Source organism: Ursus americanus, chromosome 6 (genome assembly GCF_024610735.1).
Source record: "Ursus americanus isolate L20-20 chromosome 6, mUrsAme1.1.p, whole genome shotgun sequence".
NCBI classification, from domain to species: domain Eukaryota; kingdom Metazoa; phylum Chordata; class Mammalia; order Carnivora; family Ursidae; genus Ursus; species Ursus americanus.
Window position 1 is genome coordinate 51,557,062 of NC_142132.1, and position 23,900 is coordinate 51,580,961.

At 45.0% G+C, this 23,900-nt stretch overlaps 1 protein-coding gene across 5 annotated transcripts; it reads right to left on the reverse strand.

Moving 5' to 3' along the window:
* Positions 1 to 86: 86 nt before the first annotated feature.
* SEC24C (SEC24 homolog C, COPII component) lies at positions 87 to 22,676 on the reverse strand. Of its 5 annotated transcripts, none has more exons than XM_045783349.2 (24): positions 22,528 to 22,676; positions 20,579 to 20,778; positions 18,408 to 18,543; positions 11,652 to 11,827; positions 11,068 to 11,439; positions 10,632 to 10,768; positions 9,336 to 9,404; positions 7,912 to 8,023; positions 7,365 to 7,492; positions 6,080 to 6,218; positions 5,752 to 5,867; positions 5,467 to 5,591; positions 5,120 to 5,311; positions 4,817 to 4,910; positions 4,489 to 4,605; positions 3,953 to 4,123; positions 3,370 to 3,466; positions 3,123 to 3,268; positions 2,763 to 2,901; positions 2,500 to 2,618; positions 2,226 to 2,405; positions 1,790 to 1,981; positions 1,467 to 1,556; positions 87 to 1,323 (listed from the first exon to the last, which is right to left on the reverse strand). In XM_045783349.2, the coding sequence occupies exons 2-24, from the start codon at positions 20,748 to 20,750 to the stop codon at positions 1,183 to 1,185; spliced, it is 3,360 nt and encodes a 1,119-aa protein (XP_045639305.1). In that variant the 5' UTR covers positions 20,751 to 20,778; positions 22,528 to 22,676; the 3' UTR covers positions 87 to 1,182. The 5 variants fall into 5 exon arrangements, with proteins under 5 accessions (XP_045639305.1, XP_045639306.1, XP_087719150.1 ...); XM_045783350.2 differs by having other exon boundaries at positions 22,508 to 22,595; XM_087863024.1 differs by lacking the exon at positions 22,528 to 22,676 and adding an exon at positions 21,575 to 22,342.
* Between the last annotated feature and the right edge of the window lie 1,224 nt (positions 22,677 to 23,900).

Genomic DNA, 23,900 nt, shown 5'->3' on the forward strand with positions numbered 1-23,900 from the left:
TCGGCTCAGCCGGCCACTTCCTGGGAAGTGCTAGGCCCAGCAGGAATGAATGGAGGGGAAAATGGTAAATCACAAGTAAAAATGAGGCTAATTGTTACATCTTAATTTATTTTATTTCTTTACAAATTAAAGATGCATTGAAAAATAAACCAATGAAGAGAAATGAGAGGTCCAGAGCAGGGGCATCCCAGGCTGGGAGCAGACAAGCCTGGCCACCATCAAGCCTAGCCCTTGTCTTGCCCCAGCCAGTTCAGGTTGGAAGATAACTGTCAGCCACTCTGTCAATACCAAAGCTTGAGTGGTGTCCTGGCAGGAGAGAACAGAGCTCCAGCCGCCTCTGCCTCTCTCCCCAACAACTCCCAGCTTGGAGAAGTAGTGTTTCCAGTGGGAGCTCAGAGTGGGATAGGGACTGGCTCTGTGAGGTATTGCAAGTTGATGACCAGGCTCCCTACAGAACCATCCAGTGTTGGAGCCTCTCCAGCTGGAAAAGAGGCTGGTACCTCTCCTAGGTCTTAATATACTTTGCAACTCATTTCCCAGGCTCATTCATCTCTGACAATGTGCCTCTATCCACTGAGTGATCACTGATCATTGCAGGAGAGAGAGAAAAGCTAATCAACCACTCTCCCTAACTTTGACTTGGTTGCTGACTTCCAGGCCCGAGAAGGAATGACCAACCACTTCTCTCTCCACCATCTATGGTCTATACCCCAGCTCTTGTGCACCTGTATGTTTCATCCCTAATATAGGAAGTTGTTGATGACACTGAGCTGAATTAGCCCCTCCCCCCTATGGTAACCCTGGGATTCCCACTCCTTCCTGCCTGCCCCTCTCTTCTTGGAGGCTGGTCCAAGGGGACACATAATATTGCCAGAGTCTGGGTGCCTCCAAATCCCCCAACACCGAATCATATACAGTGAACTGAGAAACTACATTCATTACGACAGGATTAGCAGGAAAAGGAGGGTAATGTGAGGGGATAGGGGCACCTTCCATCAGCAGGACATGACAGAGTGGTAGGATACTTGATCCCAGAAAGGTGTCTCCTTATACCTCCCCCACCCCCCAAAGAGACTGAGGTCAGCTTACATGACTTAGATATGGAACTGTTCCAATTTCTCTGCCATCCTGGGGTACTTTCTGGAAGCTGGCCTGGCACCCTATGCCATTTACCCACTTGCTCTAGCTCAGTAGCTGCCGAATTTCCTTGTGCATATGACAGAGAAAGTCCACATAGGATGCTCCCCCGCTCAAGCTCTTGTCTTCCACCAGGAAATGCTTGAACAGCATCTCCAGCTTGTCCTCCTGTTTCACCACGATAAGCTATGGCCAGAAAATAGGGTCATGAGGCAGGGCCAAATGAATTAAACATGTCCTAAAATCCCACTGTCCAATCACATTCCCACCCCCGCCTTCCAGGAGAGGACTTGACAAGGTAAGAAATCCAGGGTTTAGATCAGTGTTACCTTCATGTACCGTGATCTCTGTGCCCTTAAGCTATCGATGAGGCCTCGCACCTTCTTGGACAGCGGATTATCCAGAACTGGGAGAACACTCTGCAACACAAAATTCATTTATCCTTATGGTAAGATACTCTGAGTCCAGTAAAAAATGGGGCAGCACAGATTTATTCATCATCTGAAACAAGCCTGGGAATAATGACAGCACCCTCCCTCCTCTCCAAATGTTCCCTGTTATTAAAGGGGACTACCACAAAAACTTCTCTGGCTCCCACTCATACCACAAAATGCATTTCCACACCCATATCCCCTTGACTCCCTGCCCTCACCAAGCCACTGGTGATCTGACTGAAGGAGGAGACACTGAAGAGGCTCTGGACAACACCTTGTTGGACACTTGCTCCCACCCACAGGAACAGGTTGAGCCCATTCTCCAGCAAATATATATCCCCATTGCTTAGACGCTCTTCAGATGCTCGAACTGCTGGTGGTTCAGTGGCACTCTCAATGGGAGATTTTGTCTAGACAAAAGGAAGGGGACAAAAGGTCATTTACCAAGGACTGTAAGACACATTTGCCCCCCCCCCCAAATGAAACTTCAGAAAGCTAAATCTCTCCGTAACTTTTTCAGTGTGAAAATTACATCAGACAATGCAGGTTAAAAACAAATTCACTAGTGTCAGACACAGATAATATTAACCCTTCCCTTCCTCCAATGATGCCCCTTTCTCAGCACACAGTGTCTCATCCACCCCTCAGTCGCACCAGTGGTAGAAGTCGAGGATAAAAGAAGACATTGGTCTCAGCCACATCCATGGAAGTAACCAGCTGTCGGACATAGGCACGGTCATCAGTAGTGACTTCAGCTCCAGGCTGCAGGACATCACTCTTCAATACACAGTTCAGGTAAACTGGGAGTAGCTTCATGCACTCAGGAAGGATCAACTGCAGGGGTTATCAAAATAAAGTTAATGATGATGAACAATCTATCCCAAATTGCAAACATTGTCCCAACAATTCCTCCAGTGTACTTGCCCACCTGTCCTGCAGAAGAGGGGCTGGCACAGTTCTTTCTGTAACAGGCCAGGATCTGAGCACACTGAGTGATCAGAGTATCACGAACAGTCTTCACGGGACTATTGAGGACCCCCCGGTATGCTGGATGGGAAAGGGAGACAGCACAGTCACTGGCTGGCCACCCCATTGCATCTGCTTTCCTGCCACCACACCTACCTGGGAATGTTGAATCATTAACAAGCACCTTTCAGCCCCAATCCCACTTCACCCTGCCTCTACCCTCACCAAACTTGGCCATGTAGTTGATGAGCGTGTCAGTCTCACAGTTTCGATACAGATCAGCCAGCTGGGTGCAGCAGTTCAGGGCCAGATTGTGGATGCGGAGCCGTCGCTGCCCTGCACAGCTGGTGTAGAGCAGGGCACACTGGGGAAGGGAGAAAGGGAGAACTCATACCCCCTACCAAAGCCCTCTGAAAAACTGCTCCTTTGCTGTATTATTAAGCTAGAAGAAAGACAGGAGCCATCCCCTCCCCAGAATCTTCTAGTCCTCTCCACCCACCTCCTACCCTCTTCCCTCCAGCCTACTTCTAGCCAATACGATGATACTTGACACTTCCTCCCCAGCCCCTGCCTCCCGCCTGCTACCTGCAGGAGGGCTCCACTCTCTTCATTGAGCCGATCGTCATGCTTGAACTCCACAGTCACCGTCTTGTCCCCATCCAGCCCAGCCAGTTCCACATCTGTCGTGTTGCTCATGTAGAAAGCCCCGAAGAAATCTACAGCACGGATACCTGAGGCCACATGGATAAGGTCAGGGCTACAGATAGCACAGGTGCCATTTCCTCCCTCCCAGGTTTAGTCCCCAACCTGCTCTTCTCCAACCAGGACTGACCAGTGCTTGTCCGAACGCGCATCACAGCATCAAAGCCAACAAGCTTCTGTACATCCCGACGCAGGTCACTCAGGAACCGTTCCTGGTCATTCTCCACCTGCAGCCCCCCAGGCCCAGAGTCACATCGCTGACTACATAACAACCTGCAGACTATCTCCCTGCATCCCCTCCACTCTACAAGTTGCTGAATTGTAATAACAATAACAGTGAAGATAGCTTTTAAGCATTTACTATGTGCCCAGTACTACATTAAGTACTTTACATATAACTACTTGATCCTGACGACAAATCTTAATTAAGAAGTATTAAAATCCCGTCTTACAGATAAAGAAACAAAGAAGCAAAAATGGAGTAATTTCTCCTAGGTCATATTGCTGGTGTTCTGGGAGGGCCAGAATAACAACCCAGGACTGATTCCAAGCCCCATGCTCCTCACCACTACCCTTGTGGCTCTCTTCTTTATATTATAGGGTCTTCTCCACCAAGATTCCTATTAATGAGTCAGCAGCTAAAGAGCTGCCCCACGTGTAAGCAGGCATTCCCCGTCCCGCTTCCACCTGCCACCCTGAGTCCCATGCCCTACCTGAAAGCAAGCGTATTTGTAGACAGAGCCACCAGTGAGCTGGGGTACAACAGAGAGTGTGGCCACATCCACATACTGGTTAGGGAAGAGGAAGAGATCTACACAGCAGCCTTGGGCCACACACTCTTTGGCCAGGGTCTGATAGGCACCTGTCTGAGGCTGGAACAGAGTCTGGGAAGCAACAGAAGAAAACATTCAAATATCTCAGCTCTACCCTATTTGAGAACACTATATTTAACATGGGATATTCAAATATATGTAAGATTTCAGATCTACTTCATAGATATTTGCAACAGTAGAACATTCTCTAAAAAAAAAAAAGAAAGAAAAGAAAAGAAATCTATCGAGGGCTTTGGGATGAGATAGGGTAGAGAGGTGTGGGAGCACTGGAGAAAGTTGGCAATCATGGACTTGACATGTGAAAGAGCAGAGTGTCTAGTCCCAGTACCCCTTCAAGAAAGTTGAGTATTGCATTATGAAAAATCACCACCTTCCTCTGTCAGGGAAAGTCCTCCCCCCATCTCCCAATCCCACACCTTCTCCTTGTCTGTGTTGATCAACTTCCTGTCGTCTCTGTTCTTCAGTTTCCCTGGGGCCTCTGCAATGGGCAGGGAGGTATGGAACAGAAACAGCTTCCCTGCACACTCAGCAGCCTAGGAAAGAGAGGACTACTTGTTCATTCTCTTCTTTATTCAGCTATTATTCATTCATCCCTTCCCTCGTCATTTATTCAGTGCCAGTTATGTCAGATATGCTGATTCACTGTTCAATCTTCAATCACTAAATAAAGAGGAGTTATATCCGAGGGTGTAAGATGGTCAGAGGAAAGTGAGGCAGAGGAAGTTGTCAGGGTTCCAGCCTTACCTTTAGAGCCTCCATCCCAGCCTGGATAACTGGGGCAAATACTGTCTCTGTCTCCCTCGTGTCTGCAAACATTTCAGGAATCTGATCCAATAAGCTGAAGAGATAGGTGATGGGAAGGAATCAAAATTGCTATCCACACTCGATTCCTCAGTCCTTAATTCTCTGAAGAATTATGTGGCCCCCTAGACTGAAAACTCCTGAGGCACAGTCCCTGTTCATCTGCTGATCCCTCTGCTCCACTGTCTGGCTTTCTGTGATTGTTTCCACCCCACTCCCACTTTACCTCTATAATCTGGCTCTTACCTGGTGATGACTGCCCGAGACTCACTGACATTGACAAGGAAGCCATCCAGCAGTGGCACAAACATGTCAGCCACATCAGATACAACCATCATCTGTGGCTGGGCCAATGAGCTCTTCACATTGTAGAAGTGGAGCACCTTATTATAGGTGACAAAGCCAACACGGATCGCTGACTCTTCTGCTCCGCCCTCCCTGTAGAAGGTTACATCATTACCCATACTTGCCACCTTCTCCACCAGCCAACTTCATGACCTCAAGCTCTACCTATGGAGTCAACAACCCAGAACCACCCCCACCCCCACCCCAGAGATTATCCAAGGGCAGTGCCTTGTCTCCATAAGTCTCACCTAGGTAGAAAGTCTAACAGTGACTTGAGCTCCTCACAGAGGAGCCTAACAAGACCACTCCTGATGGCATTGTAGGAGACATCAATCATGAAGATGAAGGCAGGAGGGCTGGGGAACTTATTGTTCTGCAAAGGAAGGAAACATTGGGGAGAGAGGGGTATTGGTAAGCAGGCTAGTTGACTAGAGAGAAGGGGACAATGAACGGGTGAGGGAAGTGAACACAGCAATTCTTAGCTGTCTCACTGTCCTCCACCCACCACTCCTCCCCATGCTACTTTCCCTTACCTTGCAGTAATCTACAGTGGCCAAGAATTCATAAGAGCCCAGGGATAGCTCAGGACGGTCATAAGCATCCACACGTTTGCCAGTATGATCCAGATGTTGAAAATACTGGGGGGGTACTGTGGGGAGCATGGCAGACTATTACTCAAATGTCCACTCTCAATCTTAGTAAGTCTGGCTCTGGCTGAGCTCACTCTACTGCCCCACATCCCCCTATGTGACCTACTTCCCCATTCCTGAATAAGGGGACCTCACCCATCTAACTAGAAAGAGGATAATGAAGATGCCATACAGAGGAACAACCCCCCGCTCCCAGCCTCTGTGCACATACCATCATTGATACAACTGCAAAAGCAGCACTGGAAGCGCCTCCCTCCCTCAACGAACTGCATGAAGGGACACATGTATGCTTTGCAGCGATTGCAGCGCAAAGGGCCAGATTCCCCATGGTCCACGACATACGGTGAAGCCTGAGGAGCAAAGGGGAGGGGCTCAGACCAAGGAAAGCTACAGTGGGTTGAGACATGTGGCAATAGATGAAGAGCAACGACCTGGAGGGAGGAGGGCAGGGCCAAGACATTTTGCCTGAGGAGGGAGTACAGTGAAGGGGAATGAAGATAAATGATGAGGGTACTGGTCACAGGACTGTCCCCTAAGAGTCCAAATTCTATAGTTCCCTCTTCTTACTCCTCGTCTCCAGAATTCCACTTTTTGAAAGAAAAGAACTGTGAAAGGGGCCCTACCAAATTAGGGGCTGCCATAAGCATATAAGGAGGAAGCCAAAGATTAGCTAGGATTCTCATTTCTGGCCCTGTCTTCAATCCTCTTCACTCTTGCCCTAGGGATCTTAACTCTGCTTCCTTCCCCAGGCAACCATCCATAACACTGATCCTCCCCCATCCCTGGGTTTCTGTGACACCTGCCAACGTCCCAAGTAGATATTATCCTACAGATAAGAGATCAGCAGCCCAGTGTCTAACTATCCCCACTGAGACCCAGAGCAAGACAGAGAGAAGCAGGATATAAACGGAATCTTGAGCTTCCAGTTACAGAGAAATCTACCCTAAATTCAATAAGCTAGGCATATTAACATGAGGGTATCCTACCACAGCCTGGCAGAGCAGCCAGCAAGCTCGCTCTCTTTTCATGCTGATTTCAGGTACTGAAGTGATAAATCAGGGCCCAAGTCAGGTAAGAGAAGGACTATTGGACTCTAATCTACTTTTTTTCTTATATGCTGTCCTAACATTCCCTAACTGACCTGGGATGATAGGACAGTATAGAAGAAAAACAGGATAACGTACTTGTAATTGTCTGGTGATGACCACGCTATGAGAGGCTTCTGCATTCGGCCATCTCCTCCCCTACAAGTTGGCCCTACCTCTTTACATAGTTTGTTTCCCATCCGGATCCAACAATTTCTTGGGCTTTTACCTTCATCCCAACCACACCCATCAGGCATGGGCCCTGGGGCGAAAGCTATTGAAGAGAATACTCTCCCTTCCCGCCCAACCAAGACTTCTGCCATTATGACTGCCAGAATCATTTCTAGGAAGAAGTCGTCTTCCCCCTCTCTTCCTCCCTTTCATTATACTCTAGTCCTTTCCCTGACTTACCTCCTCTGGTGGCAGCCTTGCCAGTGGCTTGATGACAGCTGCCAGGGGCACCTGAGCCTGCTTAGCCATGTCAGATGTGCAAGGGATATTATAGGATGTGCATCGGATGTATCGGGGACTTGCATTCCCTAGAGGAGGTCGAAAACCGGAGTCAGATCAAAGAATCCCTCCAGACACCAGCTATCCACTGCTGATCCACCCCATCACCCCAACAAATGCTAGAGCTGATGGCAGCTTTTCCTCGAGAGACCAAGGAGGGTCTCTGATTAAAGACTGACAAAAGTGGGTGCCTGGGTGGATCAGTCGGTTAAGCATCCGACTCCTGATTTTGGCTCAGGTCATGATCTCACAGTTGAGCCCCATGCTGGGCGGGAGTTTGCCAAGATTCTCTCCCTCTCCCGCTGCTCCCCCCGCCCCCGTGCACACTCCCCACTTTCTCTCTCTCAAATAAATAAATCTTTAAAAAAAAAAAAAAGACAAAAGATTATCCATAAGCTGATAATCTTGGAGAAAAAGCTCTCCAGGGAGGAATTAATACCCTTCTTACCTTGGTCTTTCACCAGGAAGTTGGTGGTGACTAAGGGTGGCACCTGTCCCCGTACTCCAGTAACAAATGGCTCTGAACCCCGGTTGTTCCTGTCATCCTCAATAACCTGAATCTGAGGGAAGAAGTGAAACAAGTGAGGTGACAGAAGAAAGGGCGGTACCAGGTCCTAGAGAGCCAGGAGAAAGAAAGGCTAGAGCTACAGCACGAAACTAGTAATTTGCCAAGAATACCTCATGTACCAGCTCTGCTCTCCTTCGGGAGATCACATAAGATGCTATAATGCCAATCTTCCACTCTACATTCAGCAGCAAAATGCTAGACAGGCAACACTGAACATGGGCTTCTTTATGAATTGCCCTAACCCCCAATCTGTGGTGACCACCCCATTATTCCCGCCCCACTCCAGGAAAGCTCCAGGTCTCATCAAAAACCTTCCAACATGATCAGATTCTGCTTCCCTCCCCCAGCAAACCCCCCCTCCCCCTCCTCTCACCAAGACACATTCTGAGTCAGAGCAGGAAAACAGACGACAGTAACCATGTAAAAATGAATCTACCTGGAATGACTCTACACTCAATGAAAGTAGAAGGGACGGGGTGAGGAGAGGATTAAACAGAAATGACCAGGTGGGGTGAGGAAGCAGATGCTGCCTTATTTTCAGGTAAGCATCATTGTGTCAATATGCGAGAAGAGGATTAAGTACCCAATCCTTACAAGTGCAATCCTCAGTCCCCCACATTTTGACATTTCCCAGCAAAGGGAAAAAGAAAAAAGATCTTGCAAAGTTGATAATCAAATCTTTGTGTAGGCTGATGACCTTTGGTCAGTCACTTTAAGATGATTTGGTAAAAGCAGAAAAAGTAAAGGGAGAATACGACTCCATATCTCACAGCAGAAAGAGTTGAAGCTTAGAAATAGTATCAGAGCCAAACAGACTCTCCCAATGAGAAAGTAGCCCCCACTTTCCCAAACCAGCAGTTTCTCCAACTGTGAGAAATGCCAGTATCCCAAACTTGTACATTAGCAGTCACCTACCCAAAGTTTCTCCACAAGCTGTAGACAAATCGATCCCAAAGGGGCAGAACCTACCACTCCACTTTGTCCTGTTCTATCAAATATCACATGCAGGCTCCTGGAGGACCCAGCAGGACTAAACCAAGGCTTAACATGCCACCTGACCCCACCCTTAGAGCCTGATCTACCACCCCATACTCAAGGCACTGCTAACAGCTTGTCGTTTCATAACATGGTGACTTGAGACATGCACATCCTTCTGGTTTGTAAAAGCGAGGGTCTAGAAGGACTAAGGGAAGAGGACGGAGAGGGATGAACATGGTGGGCGAGGTGAAGATGAGGTCACAGGCATGCATGGGTGGCATTAACACAGGGATAACACGCACACACACATCACCCCCTGCACTTACTGGACTAGGAATGGCATCAGGGTCTATTCTGTGCCTGGTTTTCTGCTGAGGAGGCAGCTCATTGAGTTGCTTTTAGTGTTTTAATAATAAAGGCAGCAGGGGAATACAGGGAGGGAGACAAAAGAACAAGAAGCAGATGTTACTTCTCTTGACCCTGATGAGTTAGACATGAATAGCTGCAGCCCAGCTCATACTGCTGAAATTAGGCCCTCTCTAGATCAGAAATTCCAAGTCTCTCTGGCCCAACACAGAAGCTTTAATGGTTCAGACTATGATGTAGAAAGATAACGGGGCAAACAGGAAGCAAGCAGGGATTTCACAGGGAGGGGCTGAATGGAAGAAATCTTAAGAAGGAGGAAGAGAGATACTCCCTCCAAAACGCCAACCTCCCATCCAAGGACTGTGCTTAAAAAAGCCTTTCCTTATATCGGGCCAGACTCTCCTTCACCCTGAAGGAGGGGAAAAGGAGAGGCTGCTTAATCCTTGAGGGTCTCTCTTAGCCAACAGGGTCCTTCACCATGGTAATTCCCCAAAGAAAGAGGGAGGAGAACAGAATGGAGTATGACAATGGCTAAGCATGGTGAGGTAACTGACATAGCAAATGTTGTAGACAGAACTATACAGTAGCCCCCACTTAGGAGTACAGTCCCAACCTCTATTCCAAGTAGGATAAGGAAGGCCTGAGGATTCTGATGATGGCTCTAACAGTGAGATTCACCATCTTCCTGGGAAAAGCAGCTTCCCCACACTGCCCTTATAAACTTTAGATCACTTTTCCTCACATACACAGAGGATTCTAGCCAACAAAAGTACTGGAGGTTTCCTCCTAAAACACTGTCCAAGTGGGGACAGAGAGAAACCAATGAGGTTTTTCCTCTCTTAACACCTACCATAAGAGAATTCCCACCAGCTCTACCCATTAAGAAGACTGCTATCCTACCAAATCTATGAGGACAAGACCTGGGTCCAGCCATTACTCCATGGGCAGAGGTTACCATGCTATGTCCAACAGTCACAGAACGCAGCACGCAACCCAGAGCTCTACTGACACTACTGATCACTCTTGGCTTCCCTTCCTTCCCTGCCCAGCTATGCAGTAGAAGTGCCCCCAAAAGACTTCTGGGGCCTCAAGTTCCAGTTCAAAGAGTCAAAAATTACATTGTAGGTTCTACACGCCTACAAGAAGATGAATGAAAAGGGAAAATAATCAGAAAATGCTAGGCAAACATCTCATCTAGGTTGACTCACTTATCTGGCAGCCGCAAACTCCTTCCCTAGGACCACAGAAGTACTTACAGGGCTTGGGATGGCATCAGGATCCAGGCGCTTAGGAGGCAGTGGTTGAGGAGGCCCAGGTTGACTGCCAAAGGTAGGTGCTCCTGGGTAGGGACTTCCATAATTGGGCTGAGGGCCCCGGGCTGGTCCAAAGGAACCTGAGAGACAAGGCCACAAGGTTGATAAATTCAAAATCCCCTCCCTATCTCTAAAGGCCTCAGGAAAATGACCAGACTCCTATAAGTGTAGAATTATGAGGTGATAACCATTCGGAGAAAGTCCACCCTATCTGAACTAAAAGAAAAAAGAACGTCTTATAAACCCTACATCCTAGTAATAACACCCTGAAGCTGTCCATCTAGTTCACCACTTAGCAAGCAATACTAAAAGCAAACAAACTAAAACACCTGAATAGCTGAAGCCTCTGGCTCCTAGACAGACCTTGGGAAAAACTCACCATTTTGTTGCAGCTGATAGCCTGGCTGCTGGGAGGAGTGCATAGGTGGTGGTGGTCCTGGGGGCCCAGTCATTTGGGTGCCAGGAGGCAGAGTTTGAGGAGGAGGTGAGGACACATGGTTGGGCTGGCTCACTGAGGGCCCCCCAAAACTCTGTCCAGGCAAGAGTGGACCAGTCATCGAAGGCATCCGAGGACCCCCTGAAGCTGGAGACGTGAAGCTGGAGGCCTGTGGTGGGGCAGATCGCTGGGGAGGCTGGGCCCCAAGATGACCCTGGGCCTGGCTGAGGGGAGGAGCCTGGCCCTGAGGATAGGAGCCATACAGACCAGAGTTGGGGAAACTTCCTGAGGCTGAGCCCAGCGATGTTGGTGGGCCTGAGAAGTAGAAGAGGTAGAGTCAGAACCCTAGTCATTTTGCCTTCTTATTCAGTAAATCACTCCCTTTCCACATGAGAGGAGCAGGAATGATTGTCCCATCTGCTGGCACTCAGAAGCACAAGAAAAAAAAAGCGATGCAGGTATACCCCAGAATCTGATGCTTTTAAAAAGTAGGGGATAGTAACATTTCTATGGTCATAGCTACTCACCATAGCCCAGCCCCACAGGGGGAAGGGTCGGGGCCACAGCACCACTGATCTGCATTCCGGCCAGCTGAGCAGTCACCTGTGCACTTGTCGGGGGAGGGCCATAGGGCTGGAGCACAGCTGGCTGGCTGACCACAGGGGCCAGTGGGACTGACCCAAAAGGCTGGGACCCAGGGAACCTGTGAAGACAAGGAAGGCAGAGGTGACAAATGGGCTGGGACACCCTTCAAAGTTGGCAAGAGCTCCACATCATATAAGAAACTGTACCGTTCTACAGCATCTTACTGTCATCCTGGGCTCTTTCACGGCTTTGAACTTTTGTATACTTCTAGATATATTATGTTCCTAATGATACACACTATGATTATTCATGGCAGATCTTGGTTTCCATGAGCTTCACTCCATAAACACATGCCAAGCACCCTCAGATCAAATATTTATTAGATTAATCGCTTCCTCTGACTTAATCCTTTGTTGAAAAACCACCTCAATAAACAAACAAACAAAACACTTCAGTATTGTAAGCAGAAGGCCTGAAGAAGTTGAAAGGGAAAGTGTGCAGAAGCATTAACACAACAGGCACTTAACAAATGAGGGATCAAACAAATGCAGTTTGTTTAATTTTTAAACCAAAGTACTTTACTACTTTATCCTAGCAAAGGTGTTAGGAGCAGAGTAGGTCGGCTGAGTTCAATATTCTGTACTAATCAGAAAGATGATGCCAACTCTGCCAGACGGGGACTAGAGAAACAGGACATAAACCAGATAGCCTTCTAGCTGTGTTTATCTAGCAAAAGCCTCATTACTTGGATAGCTATACTGGACATTCCTATGGTATTAGATGGCACATTAAAATATAAATACAAAATCATTCCAGTATCATTACATACCAACGAGTAACTGCACTGGTGTTTTATGGTTATATTACTGTAGAAATCTACAACACAGATTATTATACATAACAAGCTCCATATGGGATTTATGAATGAATCAAATTCTTCACAACAATAGTCAGTTACACTGAAATTCTGATTTATTCTTTCTGCTTATTCTGTCTCTACTAAATAACTTGTACTCTATTGTATTTGGTTAGTTCCTATCAGTGTTGCAGTATAACACTTCTTACTCATTCACTCATTCAACTACTATTTTCTGACTATTATGCTAGTGAACCTTACACCTTCCTAAGCTCATTGTTGGGCTTTGCATTTTTTGTTTTCCATACCACCAAACATACTGTCAGCTCCATGGCCAATGCTCATATCTTTGTCAGAATAATTATATTCCATGGTTACTACTCCATTAATATGGATAATACTATCAACTACCCACTGTTACTCCACCGCATGCGCTAGTAATATTATCTGTAAATAGCTTTACAACTTACAAAGCATCTCTAAGTGCTTTAATTTAATCCTCACAGCAAATTGAGGACACAGCAAATAGAAAAGACATGAAGAGTATAAGTAGCAAACCAAGCTAGAACTAGAGCCCAGACCTGATCTTAGTTTAATGTACTTTACTTTTTAATTGTAAAATATAATGGAAATAGAAATAATACACAAAACAAATATGTATTCAATAATTATACAAACACCAATGTAACTAAAAACCAAGTCAAAAAATAGAACACACTAGCACCCAAAGGCCTTGTGTGCCTCTCCTCCGTCACAGCCCTCTTTCTTCTCCCAGAGGTAACTACTTTCCTAGCTTCCTAATAATCATTTCCTTGTCTTTAAAACAATATAGTTCAGGGGTGCCTGGGTGGCTCAGTTGGTTAAGCGTCTGACTCTTGATTTCGGCTCAAGTCATGATCTCAGGGTTGTGAGACAGAGCCCCAGAGCCAGGCCCTGCTCTGGGCCGAGAGATTCTCTCTCTCTCTCTCTGTCCCTCCCCCCTCCCTCTCTAAAACAACAACAACAACAAACCATACCTCAGTTCTGTCACTTTTTTACACTTTCGTAAACAGAATCACATCATACATAGTCCTTGGGTTTGGCTTCTTTCATTCAACCATGATTATGAAATTCATCTATACTGGCATTGCCTTTCATCACTAAATGTTATTCCACTAAAAAAATATGTCATAATTTACCTAAGTATTTTAATGTAGATGGATATTTAAGTTTTTCTAATTTTTTAATATTACAGATGACGTTGCTATGAACACTCATATACTTGTTTATATATACATGAATTTTTCTAAGAGTGAATTGCCAGATCACAAGGTATGTGTATCATTTTCTTTCTTTTTAAGCTTGATTACGCACTTGAAAAACATTTTTTGCTTCTATTACCTTTCTCCTTTCTAGATGTTTGTAGCAGAAGGGTTTTCAGGTTATATTAATCTACTACCCAACTGAAACTCTTTGACTCACTCCAACTAGATGGCTGTCTTCATATCTCACTGAAACCACATTTGTCAATGATGCCAAACCTCACCCAACACAATGATCAATTCTCAGTCCTCATCTTACCTTTCAGCAGCAAATAACACAGCTGATTACTCTCTTGCCTTCCTGAAATACTTTCTTCTCCTAGTTTCAGGATGCCACACTCTCCTGGCTAATCTCCGATATCACTACCGCTCTTTCTCATTGTCTTTTGATGGCCCCTTCTCGGACCTCCTTTTAAAATGCTGGTAAGCTCCAAGGCTCCAAAGCTCAGTTCTCAATTCTGTTTTGTTGTTGTTTTAAGATTTCATGTATTTATTTGTCAGAGAGAGAGAGAGAGTGAGAGAGCACAAGCAGGGGGAGCAGCAGGCAGAGGGAGAAGCAGGCTCCCCACTGAGCAAGGAGACCCATGCAGGACTTGATCCCAGGACCCGGGATCATGACCTGAGCCGAAGGCAAACGCTCAACCAACTGAGCCACTCAGGGGTCCCTTCAATTCTGTTCTTTACTGTCAGTGTTCGCTTTCTAAATGATTTCATCTAGTCCTATGCTATTAAATAACATCTCTATGCTGAAGACTCCCAAATTCTTATAGTCCTGACATCATTCCTCACCTGCAGATTTGTACATACAACTACATATTCAACATCTCTACGTGGTAGCTGGTAGCTTCTTAAACCTATCATGCACAAAATAAAACCCATCAATTCACCCCAAAATCGGCTCCTCCTCAAATATACTTCACCTCAGTAAACAGCACTACTATTTATCCAGTTGCTTAAGCCAGCAGGTTAAAAGACATCCAGGGGCGCCTGGGTGGCACAGCGGTTAAGCGTCTGCCTTCGGCTCAGGGCGTGATCCCGGCGTTATGGGATCGAGCCCCACATCAGAATCCTCCACTATGAGCCTGCTTCTTCCTCTCCCACTCCCCCTGCTTGTGTTCCCTCTCTCGCTGGCTGTCTCTATCTCTGTCAAATAAATAAATAAAATCTTTTAAAAAAATAAAAATAAAAAAAAAGACATCCAGACTTATTCTCTCTTATCTCACACCCAATCCTGTTGACTCTACCTGTGAAACATCCCAAATCTCTTTCTCACCACCTCTACCACTACCATCCTAAACCTGAACTACCACAACAACCTCTTAACAGGATTCCCTACTTCTACTCTTGAATCCATCAAAGTCACCTCTTTTTAAAAATAAGTATATTTTTTTAAATTAGAGAATGAGGAGAGTATATGCAAAATTTTAAAAAGATACTGTTTTTCATAATCACATTTGTGATAGCGTTAGTACTATCATACTGAGACTGTTGCATATAAGGCATAAAATAAATGAGAAATTATGGCATATTTCAATATTCTAGTTCTATCATCCCCATGGCCTCAAGAAAAAGAAGAGATGGGGGCGCCTGGGTGGCTCAGTTAGTTGAGCATCTGGCTCTTGCTTTCGGCTGAGGTCATGATTTCCAGGTGTCTGGCTCCATGCTCGGCGGGGGGTCTGCTTGGGGATTCTCTCCCTCTGCCCCTCCGCCTCATTCGCTCACACACGCTCTCCCTCAAATAGATCAATAAATCTTAAAAAAAAAAAAAAAAAAAGAGAGAGATACAGATATAATAGAGAGGGTAAGTGAAGGCTTTGTAGTCTTGAATTTGAATTGGATGTACAAACTTAAACTAATGAGGTATTTTATCTTTATATATGTACATATGCCATTTCTTAGCTATGTCCACTGAAAAGGGCCAGAAATGACCAATCCAGGTAGTTATGAACATGCCTAGTGCCCAGATTACAGCCACAAAATGTCATTTCTCACCAACAAAATAAAGGATTTCTTGGAAAATGGCTAATTCCTGGTCTGGGGTTTAAAATATTCCAGATGATCCTAGAACATCTTATCATACCCAAAGATTATTAGGGTCATGTCAAAAGTACTCAGGAGTCAACTTCAAGAGACTCCCATTGGTCAAAGGTGGGACACTCTAAACGTCAATAATGATAATAACTGCAGCAGACTGAAACCCAGCAAATATGTTTAAATTCATAAATTCAGAATAACATTAAAAAGGAAGAATTGGGAGGCACCTGGGGGCACATTCAGTTAAGCGCCTGACTTGGTTTCAGCTCATGATCTCAGGGCCATGAGACTGAGCCCAGCAACGGCTCTGTGCTCAGTGGGGGGTCTGTTTAGAGTTTCTTTCTCCCTCTCCCCTGTCCCTTGCCCACCATGCACTCACACACTCTCTCTCTAATAAATAAATAAATCATTTTTTAAAAAAGGGGGAGAATTGGTCACCTTCAGTAGATTAGAGACGACCGATTCATTCCCTTATAAACTGGTAAATAAAGGTAAATGAATTGCCCAAGTGGTAACCAAATAACACATGAGGAGAAATCTCAATGGTATTCAAACAACAAATAAATGAAAAACAAAAGAATTAAAAAGTATCACCATTGTGTAAACCCAAGGAATTCATATACATATGTATTAATAAGCACCAACAACTACTAACGCAAAACTGCTATCACAAAAAAAAAAACCCAAGATATTAAGAAAACAAGTCTCTGCACCCAGCTGCCAAGTGGCAGAGAATACAGAGAAAAGAGGAACATGTTGAACTGTAACATGAATTTGCAACCAGGACAATCCAGACTGTAGGAAACTCTTCAGCTTCAGTTCTTCAACAGATAAACAGAAAGAAAAAGAAAGAGGTAGAGAGGGAACCTTATAGACTTAAAAGACACATTAAGTTGTTGTTGTTGTTGTTTTTAAATAGGCAATATTAAACCGTTGTGTCTAGGGATGTACATTTGGGTGTAAACTGTTTTTAAAAACACAAGAGAGTTATTACTATAAGAATCAGGATAATCATTACTTATGGGGATAAGGAGAGAGTTATGACTGAACTAAGGCACACGGAAGGGGCTTTTGGGGTGTGTAGCAGCGTTCTATTTCTTCATCTGGGTTGTAGTTACAAGGGGCTTCCCTTTATAATAATTTACTAAGCCATACATTTGTTTTGTATGGGGTTTGTAATATGCATTTTATATTACAATGAAAAGACCCACTTCATAAATGAACAAACGAACAAATAAACACAAACATGTTACTCCCCAGCTTAAAACTCTCCAATGGCTTCTCACTGCAACTAAAATCAAATTTACACTTCTTACTATGGCTTACAAAGCACTACATGATATGGCTCTTGCCTATATTCCTATCTCATCTCTTCCACGCTCCAGTCTGCTCTAGCCACACTGGCCATCTTGCTCTTCCTTCACATCCACCAATTAACTTGTTGTTCCCTCTACCCAAGACACTCTTCTCCCTTCTTCGGATAGCTGCCTTCATCATTCCAGAGGTTTCAAATATCACTTCAGAGAGGCTTTCCTTGACCAATGTATTTAAAACGGCTCCCTACCTCCTCACCAGGCATTCTGCGTATCCTTACTCTGTTTCATTTCTTAGTTATATTTGTCTACTTGTTATCCTTTGTGTACTCCACTAGATTATAAGTTCCATCAGGGCAGAGATTTGGTCTGTTTTGTTTACTGCTTTATCTCCAACCTCTAGAACAACAGCCGACACATAATAAGACAAAATAAATATTTTTGAGTGGATGAATGAATGAATGAATTCCCTATACTGCATCTCAGTGTTTTCCAACACACAAAGTTAGGGAGCGTTTCCCAGGCTCTTTCTCCATACTAACATTCTATGCTAAAAATGTAATTCTGGACACTCAATAAAAATGCCAGAAAGTGACTCTTCCATTACCACACACCCTACTCACAGTAATACTTTATTCTTTGTTTACCAAGAAACAAACAACAGTCCAACAGAGATGACTGCCTTCCTTTAATGGTCTTCCATACAAAGACAGGTATTTCTTGGATCAAGTACCACCAAAGTTTTTATCATTTATGTGGTTTTTCTTTGAGCATCTTTCCTTTCATAACTGATCACACCCAAACTTAACCAATAAGTCCTACTAACTGCCTGATCGAGAGAAAAAGAAGTCAGATGAGACATAAATCTAAGATCCCTTTTTCCAGTTTCTCCCTGAGGATAGGTTTGGTAGGACTGCAACAATTATTGAAGATAATATGCCTAGTCAAGCTCAAGTTCACAGAAAGAAAAAATACACAAAAGAACTTAGGTACAAAGATGGGTTAATGATCTACAGAGTGGACAATAGCAGCACCTGTAACCTGGAAAAATGAAAACAAAATACAAAAAAGTGGAGGGAAGAGAAAAGAGGATCTAAGAGAAAGGCAAAGAAAGAAGAAGAGGAAACGGGCCCTCATTCATTCCTAATTCTTCTAGTTTCATCAGACCTATTTAAGGTTGACCCAAGTACATACCTCTGCATCTGAACAGTTGAGCTTGGCCCATTCTGTACATCTCCTTGGCCAAACTGGCCATATGCAGCCTGGCCACAAGGGGCCTGTGCTGTTGAGGCTGGAGGTGCCTCTGAAGAAGGTGGGGCTCTTGACACACCTGAGGGTAAAGGACAGAAACTAAATGATTGGGAAATAACTTTCTTCTCCACCCTGAGCAAGGAATGTAAAGCAAGGATAAATAAGCTCAGACCTTCGTTGGCCCAATACTACAACTTTGCAACCAAAAGCATACCATGAACATGCAACTCTAGTTACACCAGATTCTGAACTTGGATTACCAGAGTGTCTCCACTCTCCCAGACAGATATACTACAGGTGAAGCTGTAACCAGAGCTACAAGAATGTTGAGGCTTCCTGTGATCACCATACACTCTCACTCAATCCAGGTCAGTCTAATGTTCTTACCCTAGACAAAAAGTCAACTCTTCAAAAAAAAAAAAAAAAAAGATTTTATTTTTAAATAATCTCTATAACCAACACAGGGCTCAAACTCACAACCCCAAGATCAAGAGTCGTATGCTCCACCAACTTAGCCAGGTAGGCACCCCAAAAAGTCAACTCTTAAGGAAAAGATCTGACTCCAGAACTCAGAAACTGAGAGCATATGAGAAAGTTGATGCAGAAGATGATCAAGTAATATACTGAACTAGATTATAAAGAATGGCTCCTCTTGGGGAGACCATTCTGTCAACCTCTTTTTCGTATATTCTAATTATCTTAACCATCTTCTTTTCATCCACTTCTAAGTGTTGATGCTCCCAATATCACATGGCTCAGGAAAGTGTTCTCACAGTTTGGAGATTTTGCCCAGTGCTTCAGTCAAGACAACTGATTTGTCCTCCCATTACTGCCACCACCTTTGTCTTCACAAAAGCTGTACACCATCCTTTTGCTCATCAGAGATGCATCAAAGCTATTTCTACTACCCCCAACCGTCCTTTCTGCACAGCATCCCCAACCATCCTTTTCACATGAAATGCAGGGAATTAGTAAGTTGGCACATTGCTTTGGAAATGTTGCTGACCCCTGTTCAAACAATTGTGTGTTTTTTTTGTTGTTGTTGTTCTGTTCCTCAGTAGAGATTAGACAATTTAGAACCTGCCTACAGGTTAATTAATCTGAACCTGCTCACTAGCTATCACAGAACCAGACACATTTTCCTTTCAACAACAAAGCTTCCTCTTGAGGCAATGCCAAACTCCATTCTGATAAGCCAGGACTTGAGAGATCAGAGGTGGACTCTGTCCAGCCAAAGTCTCAACCCAGAATAAGGCTCTTCCAAAGACCTGAGACCTACTCTCACCACTTTACAAAGTTTGTTCTCAAAATTATAATTAAAATGGTAATACTTCATTCATTTCCCAAATCTTACTTATGCCTCCTGGGTGCCTTCTTTTCCCCATATCCCTGTATGGAATTTACTATCTTAAAAAGCATAAAATGTTTGGTGTACCCTAAGTTTTCAGTTAGCTTGATCAAAGATCTACTATTAGCCATTTTCCAAAAAGCCATATGGACAATCTGTAGGGTACCAGCTGCTCTTCTTGGAAAAGTAACATAAAAGCCAAACACTGATCCTAAAGCAGCACCAGATTAGTCTTCTCTTATTGCCCTGATATTATGGATCTCTAAGAAGCAGATGAAACTCAAGCAAAAGCAAAGAATATGAGCAGAAAAATAGAAGAAGCACACAAACACCACACTTTTTATCCATGAATTAGTTTCCCTGTCACAGGGTCATTTATAGATAGAACCATTAATCCAATGAGAAGCATCATCAATATATATGAGGAACAAGTGATTTCAGGGAGACTCTAGGTCAACAGGAAATATTCAATCCTTTCCATCCAGCTGTGAACAAAGCAGGCAATTGAGGCTGTAAGGGTGACACTCACATGCAGTGAACTGCCACTGAAACTGAAAAATGTACTTCCACTAGATGTCTTAAAGCAGAACTTATGTAAAAACAGGGAAGGGAAGACTGCCCACAAAGTTCTCAGTGACTGAGAGTCAGAGTTATGTTCCTCAAGCCCAGCCAGCCCAACTCTCTAGGGAGCTTAGGTAGGGCAATACCACCCAACCTGAACACTAATGATTCCCCTCCTTAACTCAAAGGAAACTTGGAAACATACCTGGGGGAGGTGTTTGCTGATAGCCTGGTACTGGGCCATTGTAGGCTCCATAGGGAGTTGGGGGGGCTGTGGACCCTGGTTGCCCACCATAGCTGGATTGATGATACCCTGGGTAGACAGGCTGGGGCTGCCCAAATGGCGGCACAGGTGGAGCTGACTGGTTGACGTTCATTATGAGTGCATCCCCAACTTGGTCTCACCTAAAAGATGAAAGAGAAGAGAGAAATTAGTCAAAATCAACTTTCTAAAGACAGAGCAACTATACAGGGTAGGAAGTAGACATAAAAAAGGACTGACCTTATCAGGCAGTTATCAGCCTAATTGTTCCCATACTACCACAGGATCTTTTAATTTTCTGCCCCAGCCAGTAGCCAGATTACCTCCTCAAAGTAAAGATTTGTTACTATGAACCCCATGCTTTGTCACTGACATGAGGGTATAAACTTCAACTTTAGACAGGCCCAATGGAATGGGGCAAACAGCAAACAGCCTCCATTCCCCAGTGGTAATGATTTCTAGTGTCTGGTCACATAAGGAGTCCTGCCAGTGATGAACTACTGTGATGTTATAAGTAAATGAAAGTGTTCCCACTTCCCATTCATTCACTCTAGCATGGATTCATTCAACAAACACTGAATACCCTCTAATGTGCTAGTTATTTTTAATCACTCAGGGTACACATATAAAACAGATCAGCTAAATCCCCTCCTCCTCAAAAGACAAACTTTAGAGTAACTGATTAGAAATGAAATTCTTTGGCTGAACTGCAGTAATTCAAATGCTATTCCATTCCCAGTCTTCCCACCAAAAGAATGTATGGATTTGAGAACTGAAGCATTAAAATCATTAAATGTAAAGGACACCCAAAAACTCTAGCAAGGTACCAGACTCTATCAAGAGCAGGCCAGGCATAAAAACTTTACACAATAACCTAGGAAAACAGTTCAGGGATCAATGACAAAGCTAGATTTCATGTAAAAAGATCATTCATCTAACCTTCAAGCAGAGGAAATAGGAGTATTCCAAATCTCATGCATTTCTCCAACTATTCTGTTTCTGCTTTCCTTACATGTCTATCATGAATCTAGGCCACCACTAAAGTTATTACAATCTTGCCCAGCAACAGAGGAATGAATTAGAGGGCCTTTCCCAGGACCTTCTAAGACAAGACTATCTAATCACATCTAAACAGCCTGATCATTCCAACTCCTCTATAGACAGATGGGGCACAAGAAGCAGGAGAGTTCACAGCTGCTGCAGTAGAACAATGGGCCTCTCCCATTTGCTAGTGAGGGTCATCTTGATTATAGAAAAGCTGGGCTGCTTCTGGACTAGAATTCTTTAATCTTACAGCCATCCCAGGAACTGTTCTTCCAAGTCCTAAACCTTGCAAAGGTCACAACACTAAGCATGACAAATGACCCCTTCCCCTGTATCTTCCTGAAGTCAGTGTGGGGGCGGGGGGCGGAGGAAAGGAGCTTCTTCGCCAGGAAATAATCTCACACCCAAGAGTTTAGAGTAAGGCTTAAGTCTGGACTCCATTCTGGGTAGACAGCCCAGGGTGACAACCCAGGGGGCGGGGCAAGCTTCCTAGAACTCTGAAAGTAGTCGAGCTTGTGGAGGCTGGGAGCGCCGGCGATCAAGACCAAGAAGCCAAACTAGCTTCTCGGGCCACGACGAGAGGGCTGGTCCATTAAGCATGGAGATCGAGCGTCTTGCGCCCTTCAACAGGCTCGGGGCAGGAAGCGGGAGCCGGAATCTGGGCCGGGAGGAGAGAAGGGAGGGTCTAGAACCGATCCAGGATTGTGGATGCGTGAGGTGAGGGTCTCTCCCCGTGCCCCGCCCCCAGGCTCCTCCCTTCCTTCTCAGACCGGACCCCGATCAGGCCAGTGATACCCTGGCCTCTCCCCTGCTTTCCTATCCACCAACCTCCCGATGCCACTCCTCACCCGGCTCCAGATCCAGGTTCGACTTCGTTCCTAACGTCAAGGCTCCCAGGCCCAACTTCCGGTTCCGAGGGGGCCGGAGCGTCGTCCCCGGAAGTTCCTCCCCACGCCCCGGGGCCGGACCCTCCTTCTGCCACGTCTGCAGTAGACGCGAGCTCAAGAACCCGGATGCCGCGCATGCGCCATTCCCCTTTCCCATCATGGCTGCCTCCTTCGAGGCTTCGCAGATTCTTATGCATTAACGCCTTTCATTTTCCTCTAGATGTTCTGGTCACTTTACGGTCCCACTAACTGAGATGCGATCGAGAGGGCTAGGTCAAATTATCTTTTAGTAATGCCCCACGATCCTCCTATGACACATTAGTGACCTCTGATCTAGAGTCCTGTAGCCACTTCCTCCTGACCCCTGACCTCATTGATTTCTGTCTCCGAAGTTGCTTTCACTTGTGAATTTTGCTGGTTATGAGATTACCGAACGTATTATAATAAAGGGTACTAACTCTGCTTTCAGGCTTCATGTGTTCGAGTTCTCCTTCTGCAGCTTACCAGCTTGGGCAGCTATCTCTGCCTTAGTTTCAGTTTCTTTCATGCGTAAAATGGGAGAGAATACTAAATGCCCTTCTAATAGCTTGTTGAGAGGATGAAATTAGACAAGTCACATAGATTGCCTGGCACCACAGCAATCACTCAGTAAATGTCAGATGTTATTAATTAAACATTTTTTTAAGATTTTATTTATTTATTCGACAGAGATAGAGACAGCCAGCGAGAGAGGGAACACAAGTACGGGGAGTGGGAGAGGTAGAAGCAGGCTCATAGCAGAGGAGCCTGATGTGGGGCTCGATCCCATAATGCCGGGATCACGCCCTGAGCCGAAGGCAGACGCTTAACCGCTGTGCCACCCAGGCGCCCCTAGTTAAACATTTTTTTTTTTTTAAAGATTTTATTTATTTATTCGACAGAGATAGAGACAGCCAGCGAGAGAGGGAACACAAGCAGGGGGAGTGGGAGAGGAAGAAGCAGGCTCCCAGCGGAGGAGCCTGATGTGGGGCTCGATCCCATAACGCCAGGATCACGCCCTGAGCCGAAGGCAGGCGCTTAACCGCTGTGCTACCCAGGCGCCCCCCTAGTTAAACATTTTTATACAGTGGCTTAGTTCAGATGCAGAGCTCTTCCACAGAGCCTGATGATCTCTGCACTCAGAATGTCCCCAGCCTGTTGGAAGAGCTACAATTCCTGGAGTAATTATTATCCCATTTAATGAATAACAGTATGGTAGCTAATACTTGTAGGATTTTTTTAAAAAACATACATGACCCCACTTAATCCTTTCAATAATAGTTATTCATTTAACAATTTTTTATTTTTATTTTTAA

Excerpts from the sequence above, each read along its gene's own strand:
- SEC24C (XM_045783349.2), bottom strand. The coding sequence starts at position 20,750 with ATGAACGTCAACCAGTCAGCTCCACCTGTGCCGCCATTTGGGCAGCCC. Across the intron at positions 18,544-20,578 it reads TCAGCAAACACCTCCCCCAG|GTGTGTCAAGAGCCCCACCT; the intron begins GTATGTTTCCAA and ends CTTTACCCTCAG. Across the intron at positions 11,440-11,651 it reads CCCTGTGGGGCTGGGCTATG|GCCCACCAACATCGCTGGGC; the intron begins GTGAGTAGCTAT and ends TCTACTTCTCAG.